The sequence below is a fragment of the Myripristis murdjan genome, chromosome 8, assembly GCF_902150065.1.
Source record: "Myripristis murdjan chromosome 8, fMyrMur1.1, whole genome shotgun sequence".
Taxonomy (NCBI): domain Eukaryota; kingdom Metazoa; phylum Chordata; class Actinopteri; order Holocentriformes; family Holocentridae; genus Myripristis; species Myripristis murdjan.
In genome coordinates this window covers 21843786-21867386 of record NC_043987.1, presented here as the reverse complement: position 1 = coordinate 21867386, position 23601 = coordinate 21843786, and the positions used below count along the sequence as shown (strand labels likewise).

At 40.4% G+C, this 23601-nt stretch overlaps 2 protein-coding genes across 8 annotated transcripts; one reads left to right on the top strand and one right to left on the bottom strand.

The window, feature by feature from the left end:
- Positions 1-1964: 1964 nt before the first annotated feature.
- On the top strand, positions 1965-4459 carry mpg (N-methylpurine DNA glycosylase). Of its 4 annotated transcripts, none has more exons than XM_030057868.1 (4): positions 1965-2199; positions 2513-2744; positions 2940-3144; positions 3499-4459. In XM_030057868.1, the coding sequence occupies exons 2-4, from the start codon at positions 2529-2531 to the stop codon at positions 3945-3947; spliced, it is 870 nt and encodes a 289-aa protein (XP_029913728.1). In that variant the 5' UTR covers positions 1965-2199; positions 2513-2528; the 3' UTR covers positions 3948-4459. The 4 variants fall into 4 exon arrangements, with proteins under 4 accessions (XP_029913728.1, XP_029913727.1, XP_029913726.1 ...); XM_030057867.1 differs by having other exon boundaries at positions 2480-2744; XM_030057866.1 differs by having other exon boundaries at positions 2443-2744.
- Positions 4460-4747: 288 nt separating this feature from the next.
- nprl3 (NPR3-like, GATOR1 complex subunit) lies at positions 4748-23333 on the bottom strand. Of its 4 annotated transcripts, XM_030057862.1 has the most exons (15): positions 23296-23333; positions 21545-21645; positions 21185-21254; positions 14255-14293; positions 13334-13466; positions 12243-12317; positions 10593-10746; positions 10235-10316; positions 10003-10140; positions 8959-9115; positions 8250-8356; positions 7740-7869; positions 6959-7148; positions 5680-5872; positions 4748-5153 (listed from the first exon to the last, which is right to left on the bottom strand). In XM_030057862.1, exons 1-15 carry the CDS (start codon positions 23313-23315, stop codon positions 4988-4990), a joined length of 1755 nt encoding a protein of 584 aa, XP_029913722.1. In that variant the 5' UTR covers positions 23316-23333; the 3' UTR covers positions 4748-4987. The 4 variants fall into 4 exon arrangements, with proteins under 4 accessions (XP_029913722.1, XP_029913720.1, XP_029913719.1 ...); XM_030057860.1 differs by lacking the exon at positions 23296-23333 and having other exon boundaries at positions 6959-7142; positions 21545-22321; XM_030057859.1 differs by lacking the exon at positions 23296-23333 and having other exon boundaries at positions 21545-21733.
- Between the last annotated feature and the right edge of the window lie 268 nt (positions 23334-23601).

Genomic DNA, 23601 nt, shown 5'->3' with positions numbered 1-23601 from the left:
GCATCACTTGTACCCCAGTCAGTTTCTAAAAACCAGCCTGTTTTCCTGCATACTTTCTAGAGGAGTACTGTAGTGTAAAAATGTGTTCACTTGGAATTAATTCAACTCAATAAAACCATATGAAAAATAACTGAGATACACGAAAAAGCTTAAACAAACTCTGGCAAATGAAAATGAACTAAAGCTATAACTGGGGCCTGAAAACAGATGAATTAAAAACAATTTTCAAATAATACTCATTTTCATATTTCTCATGTCTCAATCAACTCCAATGAGTGGAGTATAAAACACAACCATGTAGAAATGAGCAAAACACACACCTACTAAAACCACACTGAGACATGCTATGAAACTCTTCTGCAGCTGTGTACGCCTTCTTTCTGTTCAAACTAGAACCCATTCCTCACCTGTCACAGTGAAAATTTACTAAATCATAAACTGAGGGAATATGTAGATACATTACTAATAATTTGCACAAAGTAAAACTAAAACTTGCAAACCATGTCTGAAAACTAAGTAAACTGCATAAAAAGTGAATTCCAAATTGAAAATAAAACAAAAAGTAATGCAAATACCAATAACATGATACAAAGCCCCAACCTGACCTGGCAGGCTATAACGGATCTCGGGAAGAAACTTACGGGGACAGCAACATAGCACTCATGGCTCAGCAAGAAGCCAAAAACGGTGACCTCAGGGTAACTGTCTGCAGCTCTGTAGCCTGCCACGTGGTGTAAAAAAAAAAAAAAAAAAAAAAAAAAAAAGTGCAGCCCCATCCAAGCCTCTTCCCTGCAGACCTACAGAGAAGCCTGCAGCTGAAACAGGGGAAAGGTTGCATCTCTGTTTTTGTGCCTGTGCAAGATAATGTGTGTTTGCTGTTGATGACAAAACCAAAAAAAAAAAGCACAGAAAGTCAGCAGGGGCCCGTTTGAAAACCAACAGAGTCAACACAGCCTTATCCAACGGGCAGTTACTTTCATTTGAGAGTAAAACACATAATAATGTATAAGTTTTTGGATCAGACAAACACAACTACACAAAATGCATCATTGCAGACTTGTAGCCTACTTTTCTTATGAAGTTGCACTACACGGCACAGCCCTGTAGTGTAATGTTAGCCCTCCAGAATGGCACATGGACCAACACTGCCTGGGGCCAAGCTGGCGCCATGCACTTCCTGGGCACAGGCTGGCATGAGAACACTAGCACTATTTATAACCTCTTATTACAGCGGACTGTTTTTCAAATGAGACTGAAAAGATAAGACAGGGGGAGGAAAAACCCAGTTGCTTGGGAGGTTGGCCCTATCAGCAAATTAATTTGCCGTGTACCAAAAAAGCTGTAGCAGGGAGGCTATTCAGCTCTGGAAGTGCATGTAGGACCCTCATCCCAGTCCAAAACTGCACAAGATGATTTCACTGATGGACATTCATTCTTTGGCATTGTCAAGTTGCATTCTCTAAAAAAAAAAAGACTTGTATTGAGGTCTTCATCCTCAACTGAATTAAAATAAAAAATATAACAAAATAGAATAAGCACAAAATCTGAAGGTTGAGTCTATATAGCCATCATCATCGGGACACTGTGATATTTAGTCATTTATTCCTTTTTTTTTTTTTTTTTTTTTTTGGTGAGTTGATGGTCCTATGGTCCTTATGGTCAAGACTCGGTGTGCACCTTTCAGGGCCCTCCTCCCCTCAACATATGAAGTGTTTCCAATACGAGAAACACACACACACACACACACACACACACACACACACACACACACACACAGAGAGAGAGAGAGAGAGAGAGAGAGAGAGAGAGAGAGAGAGAGAGAGAGAGAGAGAGAGAGAGAGAGAGAGAGAGAGAGAGAGAGAGAGAGAGAGAGAGAGAGAGAGAGAGACTCTTATCAGCTCCATTTCTATGGCAACATTCATCAAACTGACATTAAACGAGGAACGCGGCTCCTTTAAGAAAAACAAAACACAAACTCACTCACTTCCTGTTACCTCTAGCTCCTAAAGACAGGGCAGAATAAAATATATGAGAAACAATTAAATAAATAAAACACGCGAAAACATACATTTTCAAAAGAAGACTTGTTCCGCCTACAGTTTGAACTACCGTTAACGTACTGGAGGCATTTGCCATTATGTGTCTCCAGCTTTAGCTAGCTGGGCTAACTTAGCTTGTTCTTTGCCTGAATCTCACAAGGTAGGTTAGTCTAAGTTAGCCTGATAATACTTAGTAAACAGGTAATTTTCTGGACTTAGTTTACTGTTATGGGGGTCTTAGCCGTATGCCATGATAGGAACGTGTCGTTTAGCTTTCATTTTGCTGTGCTCACGAATATATATTTTTATTAATCTGATGATAACGTTAGCTAACCTTGGTGTGAGTGTTGTGGGTTTCCTACGCCAATGAGCTTGTACCGGTTTGCTCATTTGTGTCCTCAAGAGTCCAACTCCCTTTTGTCTGTTGTCGTGAATTTGAGGTGTGTGTTAACCCTGATCCCGCACCGCTTCAGCCTGCATCGTGCTGAGATGGCAGGGCGAAAAAGGATGAAGAAGGTTGACCATGAAAACCAAGGGGATGTGAAGGTTTGTCCTGCCAAGCTGAGGTCCCTTCACTGTGAAAATGCTCCTGGTGCCGAGACGGAGCAGCTGAGTCCTTACTTCAAAAAGCATCAGCAGCACAGGCTGGGAGAGGATTTTTTCAACCAGCCCTGCATTAGTCTGGCTAAAGCATTCCTTGGCAAGGTAGCAGAATCACCCCACCTTAATTAACCTCAGTTATTTACCCAGTGCACAACAATGTATTGATTTCCACTGAAAGCTTCATCTGGTTGGTAGTAGGCCCATCCCATTGTATGCTGCCAGTCAACGCCTGAAATCAGTCCATATAAATGCTAAATGAGCAGCCCAGTCAAGTGCTTTTCCTTGTCCCTGCACCAGGTGTTGGTTCGCCAGTATGTAGATGGTACAGAGCTACGGGGGAGAATAGTGGAAACTGAAGCCTACCTTGGAGGGGAGGACAAAGCCTCTCACTCAGCGGGGGGCAAACGCACAGAGAGGAACACAGCAATGTTTATGAAGCCCGGCACAATCTATGTGTATCCAATCTACGGCATCTACCTCTGTATGAATGTGTCCAGTCAAGGTAAGGGTGCCCTGAAATAGCTGAGGGGCTACTGCAATCAAAAAGTAACATCACCACAGTTAAAACATTTTCTATCAAGTGATATAGCATATGTTCTCTTGATTTGCTGTGGTAGAAATAAATACTCCTTGTGTTCATTAGATAACCATCTTTGCCCACGTGTTGATGGTGGTACATGTGTTGCACTCAAAAGACCTTTTTGTTTGATGTGTTTGCCTCTCCAAAGTGTTTGCCATTAATACATCAAACCTGTATAGGGCTTTGTGTTTTCCATCGTCGGTGGGTAAAGGGCAAAAGGAAGGAGACTGAGTGGAGCCGTGCTGACTGATGCATATTGTGTGCTGTGCTGTATAGGGGAGGGTGCTGCTGTGCTGCTGCGCTCCCTTGAGCCCCTGCAGGGTCAGCCCATCATGAGGCAGCTGCGGGCAGCCAGACGCAGAGATGGAGCGAAGCCGCTGAAGGACAAAGAGCTCTGCAACGGGCCTTCAAAACTGTGCCAGGCTCTAAATATACCCCGCTGCTTCGACCGTCGAGATCTAGCCTCAGACCCGGAAGTGTGGCTGGAGAAGGACCCCCAAACAAGCATGCCAGAAACCCATGACTTGGTGGCAGCGTCCCGCATCGGAGTAGAGTCCCATGGCGAATGGGCCACCAAGCCCCTGCGTTTTTATCTCCGTGGCCATCCCTGTGTCAGTGTAGTGAACAAAGAGGCAGAAAGACAGGCTTTGTCCACGTCTAAAACGAACAATTTGGATTTCTCAGAGGTACAGTCTGACACAGGACAGCACAATGCCACCACATGACAAACAGCTGAAACTGCTCTGCCAGCTGTACCTCAAATGGACTCAACAGTTTATATTTATTTCCCATCCACTTGGCCAGAATTCTCTGTAGATTCTTACACAAGTACTAAAAAAAATTGTACCCCCCCAAATAGTCGAGAGGAGTGAATAACTGCCTTAACTGGTTGTCTGATTGTAAATGAAATCTAATTTGCATGAGGCATACTATTAAAAATTTCTCATCCATTTTGCATGTTGTGCCATATCCTTAGACATTTCAAGAAATTTATGAAATGAAGACAAAACACTTTTCATTTATAATGTGGTCATACCTGATGCAGCCCACACTAAATGTATAAATGCCTGTTTTCACACTACACTTTTTATACTGTTAAAATGTTGGTGCTACTCTGAAACATAAGTTAATGATAACTGAAATAAGAGTTGAAATACCTGAGTTCCAAAAAGTAGCTTTTAACACTTTCTAAATCAATTTTTTAAATAAAAATTCATGCTTGGGAAATTCTCTTTTCACTGTCTCATTGATTTCACAGATGTTTGGACCACTCTGCTTCCCTCACAGCAAAAACAGCTTGTCTTGATGTTTTGAGTCCTCCCTTCCTCGCTCTCTCTCCCCACTTTTGGGATTCCTGAGTAGAGGTAGCTCATGGTCTGGAATGATCATTACACACCGTGCCCCTCTGTGGCCGGCGGAGATGATCCAACACATCTGGGACAGGGGAAGATAAGTCAAACAAATCAATCCCTGACTGCTCAAATTGCCCCGGTGTTCAGAGTAATGACTTCACACGACATACGAATACAATACGAAATAGAAAATAATTTATTAATGTAAACAAACAAAACATTTGGCTCATAAAGGGGAAAAAAAAATCAGGTTTCAAAAATCTATACACAGTCATTCACAGCTATGTCAGTTTATTAAAAAGCAGCAGATTGTTGAGCAATAGTAATTAGTTGTGATTACACCAGATTTTCACCACTCTCAAACTAAAGTCTCTTAGCAGGCACTCTGTAACAGCTAATACCGTGTTCGTGTCCTACTCCATGGGCGACTGAAAGATTGAAATAATGGGGTCCTCGTGGTTGGTCACCACAAGGACGCTGCGAAACTTGTCAAACAGCGTCTTGAGCTGAGAGCGCCTCATGTTCTCATTGTACATAATCTCTTCCAGGTGGTGGTGTCCTCGGAAATAGTGCAGCAGCCTGGGAGCAGTCAACACAACAGGCAGAAAAATGGGTATGAAGCAGGGGGGCTCTCACCGAATCATTAACTGTGTAAATCTACCATGAGACGGGACTTTTAAGACTGATGATATTATTGAATACTGTGTGGCACGTAGCAACATGAAACAGATTACTTGGTTGAAGATCTTCCTATAGACTTATTATTTTCCCTTGTGTAATCTCTTAAAACTAACAAATCTCTCTCAAAAAAAACCTCTCATACCACAATTTTCACCAATTGTATTTTTCCTGTCATGCTATGAAGGTAGTTAATGTTTTTGTTGTTTTTCCCCAACCCTTGTACAAATACTTTCAATTTCCCAAAAGACGCACAAGACATGTGAACACTGGTATACAGAACAATGAGTCACCGAGGTCTCAATAGCATTAAGCCCATCTGTGAAGCTGACCGTTTAAAAACAGAGGACACTTGAGAGCTTACATTACATCCATGACCAAATTGTATATATGGTGCTGAGCATCTGTCAAAATGAGGCTACATCACCTGGCAAACATCCGCAGATCCTCAGGGCTCTGTGCAGCAGGGATGTTCAGGATGACCTGCCTCTCGTGCTCGGACAGGCTGGCCAGCAGCGTCTCTGTCATCCTCTTGTTGAGAGGAGAGTCTCCCCCAGGCAGCAGCTCAGCACTAGAGTTGTCCATACTGGGACTGGTCAGGGTCATGTCATCGCTGCTCGCTACACACAGGGAGCACACAGATGGTCCGCAGTCGACAAGAAAGACAGAAGAGAGCGTTTAAGGCACAGAGGGTTGCTTCAGGTACATCACACTTTTCTCCATATGGTAAACCTTTCTTTATTTTTGTCGCTGTCATTTTTGTTTTTGTCTTTCCATTTGTAACCTTGTTAATATGTCTTTTGGTTGTCCTAACTGTGAAGTGCTTTGCAAACTTTGCTGTAGAAAATGTGGTCCAAATGAAGTTATTATGAAGTGATTATTGCCACAACGTCATAGTCAAACTCGACATAATTTATTTATTTTGTTGTTTAGTTTTGGGTGCTTGATGTGTAGTGTCTGAGATTTTGCTGCTTGAAACTTGGATGCTCGATTTCAGTGTTAAACTGCATTATTTTCCAGAGGTTCAATAAAATCTGACCCAGCAGGATCTGAAAGATAGAGTGTGTAGCTTAGGGCCAATGTTGTCCTGATGGTGGCGCTGTGGTGGCCCATTCAGGTTTATACCAAAAGTGCCAGATGCCAGTGTGAAAATTCATTAGGCTAAGAATGGATAGATGGATGGATGGATGGATGGATGGATGGATGCATGGATAGAGCCCAATCAATAGTCCCTTCCCTGATTTTTTGATCATGGGGAACAATAAAACTCACTTTCCAGTCATGCACTCTGTTTTGGAACAAAAACTGCCCAACCACTGAAATTTCAAGACAAATTACCGCCAACACTTAGTGGCATTTTGAACTGCTCAATGATGGAGAATAATGCTGCAAAGATGTCACAAGATGTCCATCCAACAAAGGATACGAGGCCTCCTTGTCAAACCAATAAAGCAAATGACAAAGTAGTATGTATTACTATATTATTATTGTAGTATTAAAGTTGTATTATTTTGTTTGTCATATTTTACCTCTTCACTACTTGAATACAAATTTCTGTGAAGTGTCTGGGCTGCAGGACTTGTGTGGGGAGAAGACAAATTTTGCCACTGCTGCTAAAATTCCTGCTGGTCTCACTGAGGTCATATTTTACTTCAAAACCCCTTTAAACCTCTAAAAGCAGAGGAGAGGAGAGAGGGGGGACGTACTTGGGGAACCAAAGCTGAGAGCGCTCGGTGTGCTGAGACTGCGGCCCCCTACACGGGCAGCCAAGGGCGGGTCTTCATCCCTCAAGCCAGGCTCGTCTTCACTGGGGGGCACCAATAAGCAGACGTAGGTGTGTAGCTGGATCAGCAGGCGGTGCTGAAGCATCCACACCACCATCTGGATCAGCTGGGCCTCGGGAGAAAACCACATCACAGTTGAGCACAGACAAAATAGTGAACAAGTAAAGCTGAACATGCCGATGTGTCTAACCAGGTCAGATGTGTTTTAAATTGTGGGTGCCATACTGCTCAAAATAGAGCCTAAAGAGAGAGGCACAGCTCTGATTGTGTTCTCATGAAAAATAGAAGCTGCAGAGACTAAAGCTGATGTCCCTTTGCTATTTATTATTTATCACTGGGGCACAAACAAATCAGGATGGATTTGCTGAACACCCTGGACGGTTCTGCTCTACCAATATCAATTTACTAGAAGAGTTCACTCGGTAGAGTGCAGCTCTCCGCCAGGCATCCCTCCTCTTTTAGTTCCATATTCAGTCTTAATTTTTTTTTCTTCAAAAGGAGTAAAATATCATCAGCTCCGCCTATTTCCAATTCAAATTTTTCAAGAGTTCTCTGGAAACCAATGGTAACGTCTTGAATTGAGGCAGAATATGGCCCATAACTCCACATGTATAGAAAAAAAGGCACACAAGTGACATTATCTCTGCTTACTTCATTGAGTATGTTTATGTGCTGTGTATTTGTTGTGACACAGCAGTCCTACCTCTTGCACAGGAGCCTCCAATGGGTTTCTGAACTCTGCGAGTGAGACAGGCAGTGAGAACTTGGCTAACATCGAGGGCAGATCATGGCCGGGAAACTGCTGGGCAAACTGCTCAGCCAGTGGTGAGTACCTACGCAGGGAGAGACGGAGCACATTATGCCACGACACGGACCTTTTCCATAAAAACAGGTCGTTTCCATTCATTTTCCACAACGTTTGTGCGGGAACGTCCAGTTTAAGTCTGGCACATGCAGAAAAAAAATGCAAAGTGGTGCCTGTGGTCTGAACTTATTCTTTCAAAATGCATATACAGGTTTTGAAAAGCATCATTTAAAATTAGAATAGACTAATGAGACCAGGGTGCTGTGTGTGTGTGTGTGTGTGTGCGCGCGTGCGTGCGTGTGAGAGATTCATTAGCTCTGTCATTTCTCTGCCCAGACTGAGTTTATGATCCAGGCCAGACGCAAAAGTGGGAAAATCTGACTACTTAATCACATCAGGGACACTCACAGGCAGATGTTGGCATGAGGAGACAGCATGTAGACATTGTTTTCGCACAGCGGGTAAATGATGATCGCTTTGCCCCAGTACACCAGATGAGCAGCAATTTGGAAGATCTGAGAGGAGACAAAATAAAACTGCAAATAACTACATGGATGTGAAATAACATTCAGTCAGAAATATGCCTGTTTTTACAAGGCATGAAGCTGCTTAAGAAAATAATTAAATGCTTCTACTCAAGGACACTGTCTCAGATAACTATAAATAAACCCCCCACTAGATGGCAGTATGACACTATAAATAAAGCAACCTCTAATGCAGAGTCATTTTAAGTGGGCTATTTGTTGGATTTTTTTTTAAATTATGCAAAACTTGATCTCAGTCACTTTGAGAAATTTTTAACACCGTTCATTTAATTGACAACATGCAGCTGAGAGGATCATCATTTTCTAGTCTCTCTTAATCATGTGCTGCTTGCATAAAGGTGATGGGTTTCATGCACAGTTGTGGTCATATGTAGATTGTTCTGCATTAAAATACTATATCATCAAGCTATTTCACTGTGTTAACTGAAATAACTTTATCATCACCCTCAATCAACCCTTTGTCTTAAGTAGCACTGATTCACTATACATTGTAAACTATGGTAAATCTAACTGAATTTGTCATCTGTTATCAAACACAATAAAAAAAGCAAACAAACAAAAACATTCTGTACCTGAAGCAGTGCCAGGTCAGCGTCCTGGGCGAGCTGCTGCAGGTTTTTCACCGCTGAGCAGGTTTTGATGAGGCGCACCATAGCAGGGGAGCAGTCCAGAGGGAGCTGACTGAGCAGAGCCTTCTCGCTGTCCAACAGCAGCAGGGCATGATAAGGCCTGGAGGGCACAACACACCAAAACAGCCCCCGAATCAATGGATTTCCTCCTCAGACTTCATGCAAACATCCTCAATAAAAGTCAGGAGTCAAGAGTCAGTTTTAGAGTGAAGTGATGGCTCTGATCAGTCCACTCATGGTCATTCTCTCCCCACAGCTGTAGTGATTACAGGCTGCATATTAATCCAGACAGTATAATGTAGGCTACACTAATCATTCAGAATTTACCCACTTTCATATTTTACCATTACTTTATTGCACAGCATGACACTAAACATCTCAATTTATGAAGCTGCATAAATATCTACAACACTTGCATCTCTGAGTCCATACTTGACACAGAAAGAAATATACGACCAGTTAAAAATCTAATAGCAGAGAAAAAGAAAGAATGGTAATTGATCTCATTTTGTAACAACTTCACAAACCTACAGTATATTTTAGGCTTTAGATTACATAGAGGAAATTCCAATAAAGTTAATTTTCTAATGGTCGGCTAAAGATAAATAAATAAAAAAGAAATACACATTAGTCCATGATATGCCTCTTGTCAGAGGATGCCAAAGTTTGATAGTTTCTTGGTGATTCCGTAGAGAAAAAAATCAACTCACTCCATTTTAAACAGGCTACTAGCCTAGTCTCAAGCCAAAGAAACATCTCAGTCTTACATAAAAACAAGAGTAAGGAAAAGTTGGGGAGGAAAAAACTGATGTAAGTATGCTAAGTTAACATTAGGGGGCAGTATGGCCCACAGAAAACTTCCCCAGACACTTAAACAGCTGCTTGCCTCAAACCCTGTGAATCTTCTGCTATGTTGCCAGTCAAAGAAAATCTCATGACTGAGATATCTAAACTGGATTAGGCTCAGAGTACAAACCCACCACACACCTTATAGCCTTCAGGCTGCGCTCTAGTGCCTCCGGGGGGATGTGGTTTCCCCCAGTCCGATGGATCTTGTGAGGTAAACAGAAGCTCACCTCCAGCCAGTTGTTAATATGCAGTCGCACCACACCTGTCGTACACAAGCTGAAACAAAATGCCAACTTCAGAGTCAGCTGTTTGGCTAAACATACAGCAAGCATACCAATGACAAGGATTTAAAGAGTGTTTAATCACAGACCTGTCATATGCCTCCTTCAGGTCCCTTGCCAGCTTGCATTTTGGAAGAATTTGTCTGAATGGGGACTGGGGGCTTCCGTCAGCTGATATCAGAACAACAGAAAACACAGTCAAAATATTCCCAAAATACATTTACAGAATATTACTATCGTAAGACCCAATATTACTGTACAATAAATGTATATTTTTTATTTTAACACTGAATGTGATACTACATGATAACAGTGATGGATGAAGATGGACTTTATTTATTAAATAAGCTACAATAATGTTAAAAAATATCCGAGAAAGGCTTATTGTATGACAGTGGGAGTTGGAGGGGGCTGTAGATTTTGAGAAGAGATTAGTCTGTAGCTCACTCTCAGTCATGGTGGTTATCTCATCCTGGACAGCCAGCATCAGCTTGGCCTCTCTGGTCAGATACTGGCAGCGCCGCTCCTCATGCTGCAGGGCTATGGCGATGCGGCGCGACAGGTTGTGCATGCAGCTGATGACAGAGGGGTCGGCGTTGGCCTGTAGGGGGCAGCGAAGGATGGAATTGTTTTTAACGCCTTTCTTGGACCCATTTCAGTTGGGGGCAGGGAGTGCTGAGGTCAGCAGAAGATGCCAAATACAAGAGGTCTACCTCATCTGAAAGCAGGGAACCTGAGGATCCATTTAGATTCAGCTTAGCAGTGTATGTCAAGTTATTATACTCATAAATCCGTCATAAACATTGTGTTTTGGATGGGCACCTATTTTTTTTTGTTGTTGTTGTTTGTTTAAAAAAAAAAATATATATATATATATATATCACGATTAAAGCATATAATGGATGGCCATGCTCAATTTTGCGTCAAAAGTTGTTGCAGCAACTTTTTGGATTGATACCATTTGTTACACAGACTTAGTGCAAAATTTAGTCGTACCTGACCACTCGAGGATTAATTAAAATGGTCAAAAATCCCTCCAAAATACCACTTTGAGGCACCAACACCCGTCAAAAACTTTTGTTATTTGGCAACTGGATGGTATGCATTCTGTTTTGGAGATTCCTCTCCCTTGTTGACAACATACTGAGGAAAACCATACATCCTCTGAACGGCCTAGATCTCTAGTTTGTGAATGTAAAGTTTCAAAAAATGGAAATTTCAAAAAATGGTCTGACATCAGTGAAATACTGTGGCCAACATCATCACACAACAATCGAACGTAGCTCAAAGCTCATTGAGCTTTACAGTCAATTTATACAACTCCAGGACTGTTCAGGCTCCAGTCTGCACAAATACAAATACAAATTTTAGACTGGGCAAAAATAACACATTTGTATTGCATGTAAAAAACAAATAAATCCAATGTGTGTGAATAACAAGTAGAATTATGCAAAATTACACATGGTCCTATAATTCTGAAGATTCATTATTATTTGAAATTGATGCAGTGCAATTAATTTACCAACTATGGATGATTATTTTCTACTTAAAAACTAACAATATGAATAAAAATTGTCACATAAAAATGGCTGCAGTGTAGCACAGTCATGCTTTGGAAAGGAACCAGGGTGCACATGCCATGGTTGCTGGGCAGATTTCAGTGCCAGAACATGACTAAGCACTTTCCGCCCCTTCTCAGTTGTGCTGGATGTACTGGGTAAGAGTGACTCAGCAGTCTGCTTTGCGTGGGCCAGGGTGGGCACTGCCATGTTGGGCAGCATGATTAAGCACACTGCTCTGCCCATGCCCCTCTCTTAACTGCCAGATAGATGAGACATCAGAATATTATCGCTGAACACACCCCTCCCTTTCAAAGAACACACGCTCCCACCCAGACTCAGCTGACTTATTCAAATATGCTATTATGAAAAATAAAATAAAATAATGTATTGGGCTGTAGGGTGAGGGTGACAAGTGACAGCAACTGAGAGAACACAAAGGCTCTTTCTAAGCTCTTATGCACTAAATACATTAAGTCAAACAACACACTGACTAAAATAAATAAATAAATAAATAAATAAAAATATAGTTCCTTACCCTCAGGGCGAACACCACACTAAACAAGATCATTGTGGGCATTTCTCTTTTAGGAGAAGGATCTGTTTTAGAAACCTGCACAGAAAGAAAGAAAAGTAAAATTACTATAAGATGCATATGACAAGGAACAAGGAAAATAAGATAATGGTTCTCACACATTATAATGCAAATTCATAGCATTTACAATTATGTGGAAGATACAGCAGATGCCAAATTAAAAAAAAAAAATTGTTCATGAACATAAATCAGATATGAACATAAAAAAATATGTCATTCCTGAGTAAATATAAAAAATCTGAATATTAACAACACTGGCAAGAAATGATGAGACAACATATTCATATTCACATTTAATCTAGTGGGAAGAAAACAAAACAAAACAAAAGAAAAGAAAAAAGAAAACAAAAGAAACTACAGTTTCATAAAAACATAAAGATTAAGTTTGGTTTTATTTATTTCTTTATTGTTGTTTTTTAATATAAATTAATTGTTGATCTTAGTGTAGATAAGAGGCCTGTATAAAACTGCAGAAAATTCACAGAATGGGCTTTTGTCTGCTCTTTTGTCTGTAGGGGGCGCTTTCTGACATCAGCAAACTAGTGTGCAGAGCCTTAGAGTTTCCATAAACTTAGATGAGTGATGAAAAGTGATCATTTGGCCTCATCAAACTCAACCATCTCTGGACTGTAATGTGCAGATTTCACTTCAATATTATTGATTTGCTTGTTCTAACCTCAGGATGGTGTCCTTTGGTATTTCATGGGCCGTATTCAATGACATACTAGTGCACAGTGAGATAAATAATGGCAGCTATTGGCTAACACACACCAAGCAATCCTATCCAGATTTTTATGCAGTCATTGTTCTTCATGTCCAGTCAATACATTTAATTTGTTTTGCTGTGTTCCTTACAAGAGTAATGCTGAATAGAATTATTTTGAATCCACTGATGCACTTTTCATCCTCTAGATGGGACAAGAGGCTCTGACACATTGATTTTCTTACTGATTACAGACTACCTCCGCCTCTTCAGTGCAAAATCAACTCAGACTTGATGTCTCTGCAGTGACTTTGGACATTTTATTCTCTACCTGGATGATGTGAGGGTGCTGGAGGAGGGTAGGGTGGCCCACAAACCGCACATTGTCTATCTTCAGCTCAAACTTCTTTCCACACATATCCGACTTGGTGGCGAGAATAGTGGCGAGGATGATGTCGGAGAACCTTGAGGAAAGGAGGAAAATAAGTCCTTAATGAACTGTGGAGGGTGACGAGAGAGGGGAGAGCACAGAAAACGTTGGGACAAGTGAGAAAATTTAAAGTGTTAAACCGTTTGATTACATTCTTAACATTTTATCCATCTAAGGGTGAGTTAATCAAATAGCTCTGCCTGTAAAGCGATTCACTGATCAGTTTTTTTATTTATTTATTTAGTATTTTTTTCAAAAGTTGTGAGGCTATTGGAGAGGAGAAAGGATGAAGAGGCCCCCTTGCAGAAAAAGTGAAGTCTCTGTAAAAGGAATGTGACAGACTCATGCTTGTTTTACTCAAGTAGCTCATGCTGCAAGCCAGATCATAGGGATAAAAATTAAAGTGTTAACTTACAAAGGAAAAGTAAATACACTCTAGACTTACCCCGCCAAGGATGCTTCCCTTGACAAGTGAATTAAGTGCTTCATTGTAAATTACACTTGATTTTCACTTAGTTTTGTCATGTAAGTTCTACATGCTACAACTAATACAGTCGGGTAATGTGAATTAAAACTTCAATTGTAGTTTGGAGCTGCTGAATTTTCACATGGCAAGGCATACAGTATGGAACAAAGCAAAACTGAAAGGCTGATTTAACCCAAACCGCTGATTGACTGGATCTGCTACAGGTACAGTACAAGGATTCTCTGAAATTAGGGTTGGGGGATCCATAGAGGGCACAAAATAGGACAGAGGAGGGTAAAAAAAAGACAAGAGTGATCTAAACATAGGAAAGGTGGTTTAGAATGATTTGGTCTTACCCTGCTACCAACTGTTCGTCAGTTAGTGGAGTTTGTTCTCTGAAATGGGAATTGGGCCATAAAAAAGAAGAAAAAAGCAAACAAAAGGGAAAATGCAACATACAGTTGGACTGAATGCATAAAAAGGACATCAAAACAAAGCGAACTAGCATATGCTACTGTAATGTAGTGCTAGTTAATGCATCTTGTAATGCTAGTTAATACACGTTGATCATGCTTTTCAGGCAAATCACCAGTCTAGCCTGCACAGGCCTAATTTGGCTTAAATTCTACCTTATTGTGCCTTAAAGCGAAGGTCTATTTACAAGCTGCTATGACCTCAGTTTAGATTTTTGTACAAACAGGTCTCTCACAAACAAGAGCACCAACACAAAGGCCCTGTTCCCACCTGGTATTAACATCTGTCCTGAGAAATCCAATCACAAGAAGACACCTCTAAATTCAGGTGTAAACAGCAGTAATGCGTCCTCAATGCGTCCCAAGTGACTGGCTCTCAGGATGCATTCAGAGGTGGCCTGGGATGCTTGTGTCCACATCGCATTAGAGGTGTAAACAGACATGTGTCCCAGAACACACTGAAGGACCGCCTACTAACCTAACACCCTCTGTCTTATCCAGCTCAACACCCCCGATTCCAGCCAGATCCTCACTTTTCCAATCAAAAAATATCTTACCTGACTCTGCCCGGCGCAGCTGAACTGTCAGCTGATGGATCAGAAGCAAACTGAAGTGCAGGTCGTCTTTAAAGCAGCTGGTTAAATAAAAACACAAACTGTCTACCTGCAGGGTGGGAACTACAGGGGAGCCAGGAGTTCAGATGCCCTTAATAAGACATAAGCGGCCTTAAAAACATGATGCAAGAAATTTTGGGGGGTCTCTAAAATATATAATCGACAATATGCTGGGTTTTTCTTCCACACAAAATTTGGAGGTAGCTGCATTTCTTAAGTTTTGTACGCCGGCATGATTAAAGACATTCTTTTTAACCCTAGATGCTCCAGAGTAACTACAGGAACTCCACAGACACGTTACAGATTGATTTATTCACCTCAGCCAAGAACCCGACCCTCTCAAACCTGCTGGGTTAATTAAATAATCAGCCTGAATGTGATCAGGTTGAGCCTGAAACAGATGTGAAACTGGTCTTCAGTAATTGAGAGCGCATTAAAATGAGGCTGGAGCGAGACAGGATGTCTCCTTTTGTTTAATACCTGCTGCCTGTTAAATTCCATTTTATCTTTATTTATTGTGTTGAAGGAGGACTAGCGAAGTGGGAATTTCATTTCTCTGAAATGATACGTGTTTATTTGCATATAGAGTGGGAAAGTGAGATCCTACCACAATTGAGCAGGCAAGACACATGTGGAGATGCTTGATAATGCCAGGTGTGTATGGACGGATTCACAGCTGTCCACTTGTGTTCGGATCACCAAAGACACATTTTAACACCAGGTGGGAACAGGCCCAAAAACTTGATGTCACCTCAAGCCTCACTTTCTGCACTTTCTGGAGCTGTCTACATACATAGGCTACACAACCTAATTATTCCTCTAGCTCCGATATGACTTTGCCATAATTTATCTGGTGCTGAGACCCCAGACATGAAATCTCTTAGTAAAACAGACAGTACAGCTGTAAAAAGAAGAGGAAAAAAAGTCAAGGTGGCTCAAGGTAGTAAATATTGCAGTTTGTGAAAGCTCAAATTAAGACTCTAACTTGGATTTTTTTTTTTTTTTTTTCAGTACTCTCAGAATTACTGTACATTCCTAGTTAACTTTAGTAGGTCTGTATAGATATGGCAAACCTAGAATATGGTTGGATTTTCTGGTTCAGAGATGTTAACATTAAAATAAATTCAGTCTCCTGATACCACCACATCAGAATTTTGTTTCAGGTCAAACATACTGATTGAATCATGCTCATGACCTACTTAATCAAAATACTATTTATTTAAAACAGGTTTTGCAAGTAAAAGACATGGCAAGCAAGGTGTTTCATGTATTTCTTCATCAGGCTTGCTCATTAGGAGACTGATCACACATGTGGTATGTAAAATAAGTCATGTGACCATTGGCATAAATAGAACTGTATTCAAAAACAACATCTACGTAAAGTCTTATTATTGAGTAGGTCAATAAGTTATTCTAATTACTTGCAGCAGTTTCCCAGAAATCTGCATTAAATACATACTAACTTAGATGCAAATTACAATCCAGTACAACAGCAGCATATTGATCAAGTGGGTCTAGAGTTTTGTTGGTGTGCGGTAAGATTTATTGACTTGATCGTATTTGTATTTCCTGCGCTTGACCAGCACCTGAAGAAAGCAAGTGGCTGTGCATGAGACATCCTTTTTGTGTATTGATTTAATCTTTCACAGGAAAAAAATACATTTGAATTGTTTTCCAGTGGAATTTCTTCTTAATTATGCCATAAATTAATTTAATAGTCAACAGCAGTCAGCTAAGTACTTCTCAATTGTGCAAACTGGGTAATTTCCACAGAAAGGCAATTTTGACTACCCGCAAATATTAAGTTCATACCTATCTTTTGTTTTTTCTGTATTTGGTGAATATAATTAAACTGTAAATGCAAAGTTAGCTACTACTCAAGAAGCTTTTCTGGCATTTTTCATGGCTATGTCCTGCTGTGTATTATATAAGCAAATCTGTCGAATCAAATGAACACACACACACACACACAAAAAAAAAAAAAACACTACAAAAAGTAGCATTCATCATATACCATAACTAGACAAATTGACTTTTGAAATGGCAAGGAGTGGCACTGAGCATTAAAAGACAACATCTGTTCCTCTTACTATAACTGCTGGTTTCATTTCTGTTTACTGTGCCAAACCAAAACCAAAAACTCTGCTCACACATACTCTTATAAATCATGGGTCATGGGTCACTTCATTTCTTATGCTGCATAAAACATTTCAATTTTATTATGCCAGTGTCATTATATCATATATGTCAAAAAGGAATATCAGTTGCAGTATTATCTGTAGAGTAAACATTCAGCACTGCAGTAAAGACCTGGGATGCTTTTAAAACTCATCTGAACCCATCAAGTGGAAAACCTATCGCAGGTGTAAAATCAGAGGATCACTATAAAACAAAACAGCGTCGTGTGTAAGTCCAAACACTAGACATCTTTAATACTGGGCTGTAGTAGAGTTTGACATGCCTTTGGTTTAATCAGCAAGATATTTTCTCCTGGTCATGCATTACCTAAATTGACATATGGCCTGGTGACAGGTCATGGATAATACTGTTCTGTGAAGATTCAGTAATGTTTTGCATCAGACCTCTAACGATTTGCATTTTGCACAGGGTCTGAATCCACACTGCACCTGACATCCCACCGATGCGTGATGCAAGAGACCAAAAACTTTCTTTGCTCATAAGAATGACAGAAACTGAACAATCTGACATGTAAAAAAACAAAGTACCCAGAACTCTTCATTATAATATAGACAGGAAAATAGTAACTATGATGTGAAACGTCAAAGTTTGTTTTGTTTTGTTTTTTTGTTTGTTTGTTTGTTTTATTTCTGAGAATGAAACAAAGGAGGTCAGTGTTTATTTCAAAGCCTATTATATTACATTGTTGTATTTCCTTTTGACTTTCACAGAACAGAGTACTGTATACTCCCTTCAAGACTAATGAAACTGTTGTACTACCTTTGTGCTACTTGATGACACACAAGATGTGATCGAATCAGTTTTTTGGGACAAAACTTTATGTAGATGCCAGGCCTTTGTACTAAATCAAATCACAGCCATATCTGATTTTTTTGCCTGGACGATTCACATTCGTCTTTGTATGTGACCGGTATCTGACATCAGTATGCACACATCTCCACAATGGCCCAAAATAATTGTTTGCTGTGGTAACAGAGGTGTGATGGCAGTCCGTCAGCTGTTCAGGCTGAAGGCAACGAGGCACAAAAGGCCTTTGACTTAAGTATCTTCCTATATATCTGGTCGATTTGCCACCTCCTGTCTCCCTGTCATTGTTGCTGCTATCCTATATGTTTTGGTTTTGTCCACCACAGCTGACAACGGGTGAATAATGATGCTCATACAGAGATGTGAGCATGCTCAGAGGGGGAAAAAAATGTTGTTTTTCCCCATTCACATTGGCATTTGAGGGAAAAAATCAGATCTATACCACTTTTTATAGGCTGTCTGAATGTAGCCATAAGGTTTGAAGAAATGAGCTAGCGATACAAGTCTACTTTACTGCAATCCTCCCCCACAAGGTTTAAAGCTTAAACAAAAACACAGGCCCTAAGAACCAATCAAACCCTCCTTACTACAAACTACAGCACTGAAATATCCAAAATAGAGACCACCACCATGGTCCTAAAAACTATTTTCACTAAGTCCTGCACATTACCATTAAATGCCCTTGTGCACACTGAAATCACTGTACAATTATCATAAAAACACACATATTCTTTGATCTACATGGAAATACCCCCCTACTAAATGCAGTTTTTCCAACCTGCAGCACTACATTTGTTGTCCAGAGATTGAAAAGCACAAGCAGAAGGTTTCACATAGATCATACAACAAGGAAGCAAAATAGAGTTGCATTGCATTGCACTTCCATGCAATTAGCTGCATGTTGTAACTTATTTGTTTGTTTATTTATTTATTTATTTATTACAGTTGCTGTGCCACAAACACCCATATGGAACACTCCAAATGATGATGACTATGAATCAGCTCACTGTGGCTGAAGCTGCAGTGTCTCATGCCATTCTCATTCAGAGACATTTAGGATTTTTAAATTGAGAGCAAAAGTCTTCTCAGGTTTGAACAAAGGCCTTAAACATTTTTTTCCAGGTTTACTTATGTGTTTGAGGTCTGGATCTTAAAGTATTTTGTTTTTTCTAATTGCGGTTGTGTTTTTTATCCAGTTTTCTTTACCTATACAGCAGGGAAAATAAGTATTGAACACATCAACATTTTTCTCAGTAAATATATTTCTAATGGGACTATTGACATGAACTTTTCATCAGATGTCGTCGGTGACAACCCAAGTAATCCACACATATAAAGAAATCCAAAGAAATAAGTCCATAAATTAAGTTATGTCTAATAAAGTGGAATGACACCAGGAAAAAGTATTGAATACATGAAGAAAAGGAAAGCCAAGAAACCAGCGTGTTCAATACTTATTTTCCCTGCTGTAGCTCCTTTATTAAGTGTTTGGATGTGCAAGTGAGGTGCCACGTACTTCTTAGCTGTTTCTGTAAATTTCCAATTTCAATTTCCATGTCACAACACTTGTATTTCCCACAGACTGTTAAATAGGCAAGACAAATATTTCATTTACATAATTACATACTGTCTTAGTGTATATATTTAGTATATTGAGTCTCTATTGTATATACTTCTTAATTTTAATTTTATTTTATGTTTTTTTATTGATGATGATGCTGTAACGTGTGAATTTCCCAGTTTGGGATCAATAAAGTATACCTATCTATCTATCTATCTATCTATCTCTCTATTTCAACTGTAACGGTTAGAGACAGTGAAGCATGAGCAAACACATTTGCCAACAGACTCATGCTATTTCAAACTGGACAACAGAACAATTTTGAAACAATATGGCCAATATTTGATTGATGTGAATCTGTATGTGAAGATCAACTTACACTCATCCAGGAAAAAAAAAATGATGCACATCCCTGAAACTTGCCTGTCACATCCAAAGGATTATCACAAGTCGTCCATTCTGAGAGTATGACTGAGGCACTCTGTTGAGCCGATCATGAAGAGGAAAAAACATCTCCAAGAGATGTGGCAATTATTTAAAGGCGTGTTCATTTTACCTGCTGAAATAACTTATATTGATACCTAACCAGTGGCTAGTGCTATGACAAGGGACAGCTGTAAGGTACGATGAGGTGATAAGAGCGGACAATCACCACATTGGTTCACTGTAACACCCCACATTAAGTTGACATCATTATTTTTTTTTCCTTTCAATTTTAAGAGTGAGTCGCAGAGATCTAATTGGGTATAAGCGCCTAAATTCCTTTGCGAAAAACATTCAGATTGTTGGTCAAAGTGTCAAATCAAAAGCAAGGTGGAGGAAAAACATAATGAAAGAGAGTAGGGGTGTATTCAACGACGTTACGATACGTAACGTTGTGTGACGTTGTCTCATTGAATGGTGTGTTTGGTTGTAACGTTTTGTAACAGAGAGCAACGTGCCTCGGAGGTAGTTTTCTTCCATTTTGTGGGCGTGTCACAGGTGTTATCCAATCAGCATCAGTCTGTATTTAAGCCTCTGTGATTTAAAACGCTAGTGTTCCATTATGGCTTCCAAGTCGCTATATTAGTGCAGCCTCTGTTTAAAATGTTGCCCATGATTTGAAGAGGTAAAAGCACATGTATGTGGTAAGTATGACGATAAATCAGAGATAGTTTATTGTTTTTCTCAATAATATGGCAACTTTTATTCAACTTAAAACTCATTTGTGTAGGCCTATGGTACAAATTTTAGAAACAATGTTTAACAATAACTGTTTTGTTTTTTTTCATAGTGGACATTGAATGTATTGCAGTACCCCTATAGTTAATGATCCATTTAAAGTAATGTCCTGCTCAGACAGTTCTTCGGCTACAATTGTGAGGAGAATGGCCCTCTCGGCTTCCATACTTGCAACGCTTGTGTAATGCAACAGGTTGTTCAGAACTTTATCATTTCTGTTAGATTGACGTTACGTACCGGTCCGTCTGCGCTGAATACACCCCAGCTCACATGCTAAGCAGAACATAATGCAGATATACTGAAATGAAGCCGTCTTTAACCACTACAAGGCAGTGTCAAGCCACCTCTTGAAGAAGTCAGCTCATGATTGAGTGTTTGAACTTGTCAAGATGAGATGAAGACCAACAGTACCTCGAATCACCATCCTGATCTTCAAGAACATCTCCAGCTGTGTTCAGAGCGTAAGGACTTCGCTGTTTTGCTTGTGGACAGAAAAGAAAAACAAATATATTAGTTCTCTCAGAGGCTCTGGTTAACCATAGCTATCTAAAGTGGATGGATAGATGGATGAACATGGATATGGCAGTATCTGACTACATTCTGTGGCTTGTCAAAAAATCTAATTTGGTGTTGCATATGCCTTAGCAAATGGGCAGTCGCACCCCTGCACCTAAGAGCCATTAGGCAAGGCACTCAACCAACCTTAAACCAACTGTGATGGACTTTGAGTGTCTCAGTGCTTCGTAGGAGAGATGCTAAAGCTGCACCTACCTGCGAGGGACGAGGTGCACTCTGCCACTCTTTGGAAAGGGTACCGAAACAGCAGCTTGTTCCCGCGGCTGCCGGAGCTGACCAGAATCACGCTGATGGGCCTGGTGTTGTCGCCGTTTTTGTACAAGGTGCTCTGTGAGTGTCTGTACATTGGTTTTCGATCCTCAGCTAACTCAGGGTTGAACATCATGATAGCATTCTAGCTAGCGTTACGTAGCAACGCGGTAAAGTCGCTGTCTGTGGCTGCGGACATTTAACTAGCTCGCTTTAGCATCTTGTTAACCCTTTCTGCTTCCGCGCCCAGACCGTAGTCGGCACGCACAGGGGGAGAGGTACAGGGGAGACTTATAAATCTGCTCCAGGGCCGAAGTTAGTAGCAAACTTCGGGGCTAACTCCCCTATCTTTATGCAGCAAGTGGCCAAGTAACACACATAAACCGGGCTGGAGTCTTGAGGAGATCCTGCATTTGTTTTCTGATAATAGCTCTAAGGGCACACACCTTATTTGTTCTCATCTGCAGCTACCTTTCCAACCCGCTTGACCCCCGGTCGCCAGCTTTTCCGACACACTCTCCAGACTGCCCAGCCACTGTGCACCACCTAGCGCACTATACTATCCCTTAAAGGGGCCTCAGCACTTGTATAACAACCTGTCACACAAACTAATTAGGTAACCGCGACCGTCGGGAGATTATTGTGTGACTCAAAGCTGTACTCTGAACGCTAGCCATCCATGAGCCATCCCCTCCGCCATGGCACTGCCATTGTTTTGTGTCACAACGAAAATTGTACGCAGGGAACGGCGACGGTCGCGATGTGGTTCCGCCTCCAAAGGAAGGAGGGTAACAATGTCGTGAAACAGAATTCTCTCTTGGTTAATTAACAAATTAAAATGCACACTGTATTTGGGATTACTCAAATATCTTTATAAGGCCACTAGAGTCATCACAGCAGTTATATTAACTTTTATAATGACTTTTGAGTAGGTGGCACAAATATGGAGGTATTGAGAAAACGCATCACAAGTGTGACTTTTTAATTTTATACAACAACAAAGCACCATTAACTTTAAGCATACAGGTTAACTAGCATGACTATAAGGCATCAGGAGTAGATATGATAATACACCATGCTTTGTTTGTACTCCACTAATCGCTGACACCATCACACAAACAGACGGGACAAGTTTTCTGTCCCATGCATATGTAAATAGATTATTAAATAGTACATAATGCATAGGTCTACTTCATGTATTAATTTAAAGTGAAAGAGAGATGACATGCTTGACAGAAAAGTGGAGGGGAGGCGTGGATGGTGACTGGACACAAACAGCTGGACCTAATGTTGGCATGTTAACAGTAGACTATTCTTATTTTAAGTGAATTACAACTGTAATCGCAGAGCAAGCTTTTAATTCAACGTGCATGTCTAAATTCAATGGATTATATTTGTGAAATGCCACCTTCTAAACCCTCTCCACAATACACATAGGTGGGCCTCGTAGACGGATTAACACAAACTCAGACCCTGGGCACGAACGCCGAGGGCCCTGTATAACTAATTTCACACACTCAATTCAACCCACAATAATATGTTATTATATTATATATTATTATTGTTATTAATTATATTATTGTTGTATTGTAGGAATGAGAGAAAGCTATCAGACAAGCTAGTTCAGAGGAGCGTGGTTTACATCTTGAAAGTCAGACACAAGTGTATTCAGTGTATTCACAATGCATTTTGCGTACCCGTGTCGTGGCTTCTCCATGATGTCAAACTCATGTCTAACGTTAACGAAGTAAATTGTCTATCCAGGTCAAATGACGTGACCCACCACGTGATTGACGCGGGACCTTGGCTTGACTGAGAAACATTTTTGCTAAAACATTTTTTTGTACAAAAAACACGTAAATTATGAGGGATTGGTGTTTAATGGGGGTCCACATTTATTTTCATGATTTAATGAAAAGATTTAATAAAATAAAAAATAAAATAAAATAAAATAAAAAATACACTCTTGGCAAAGAACGGCCAAGGACCCTGATTGGCTGCCA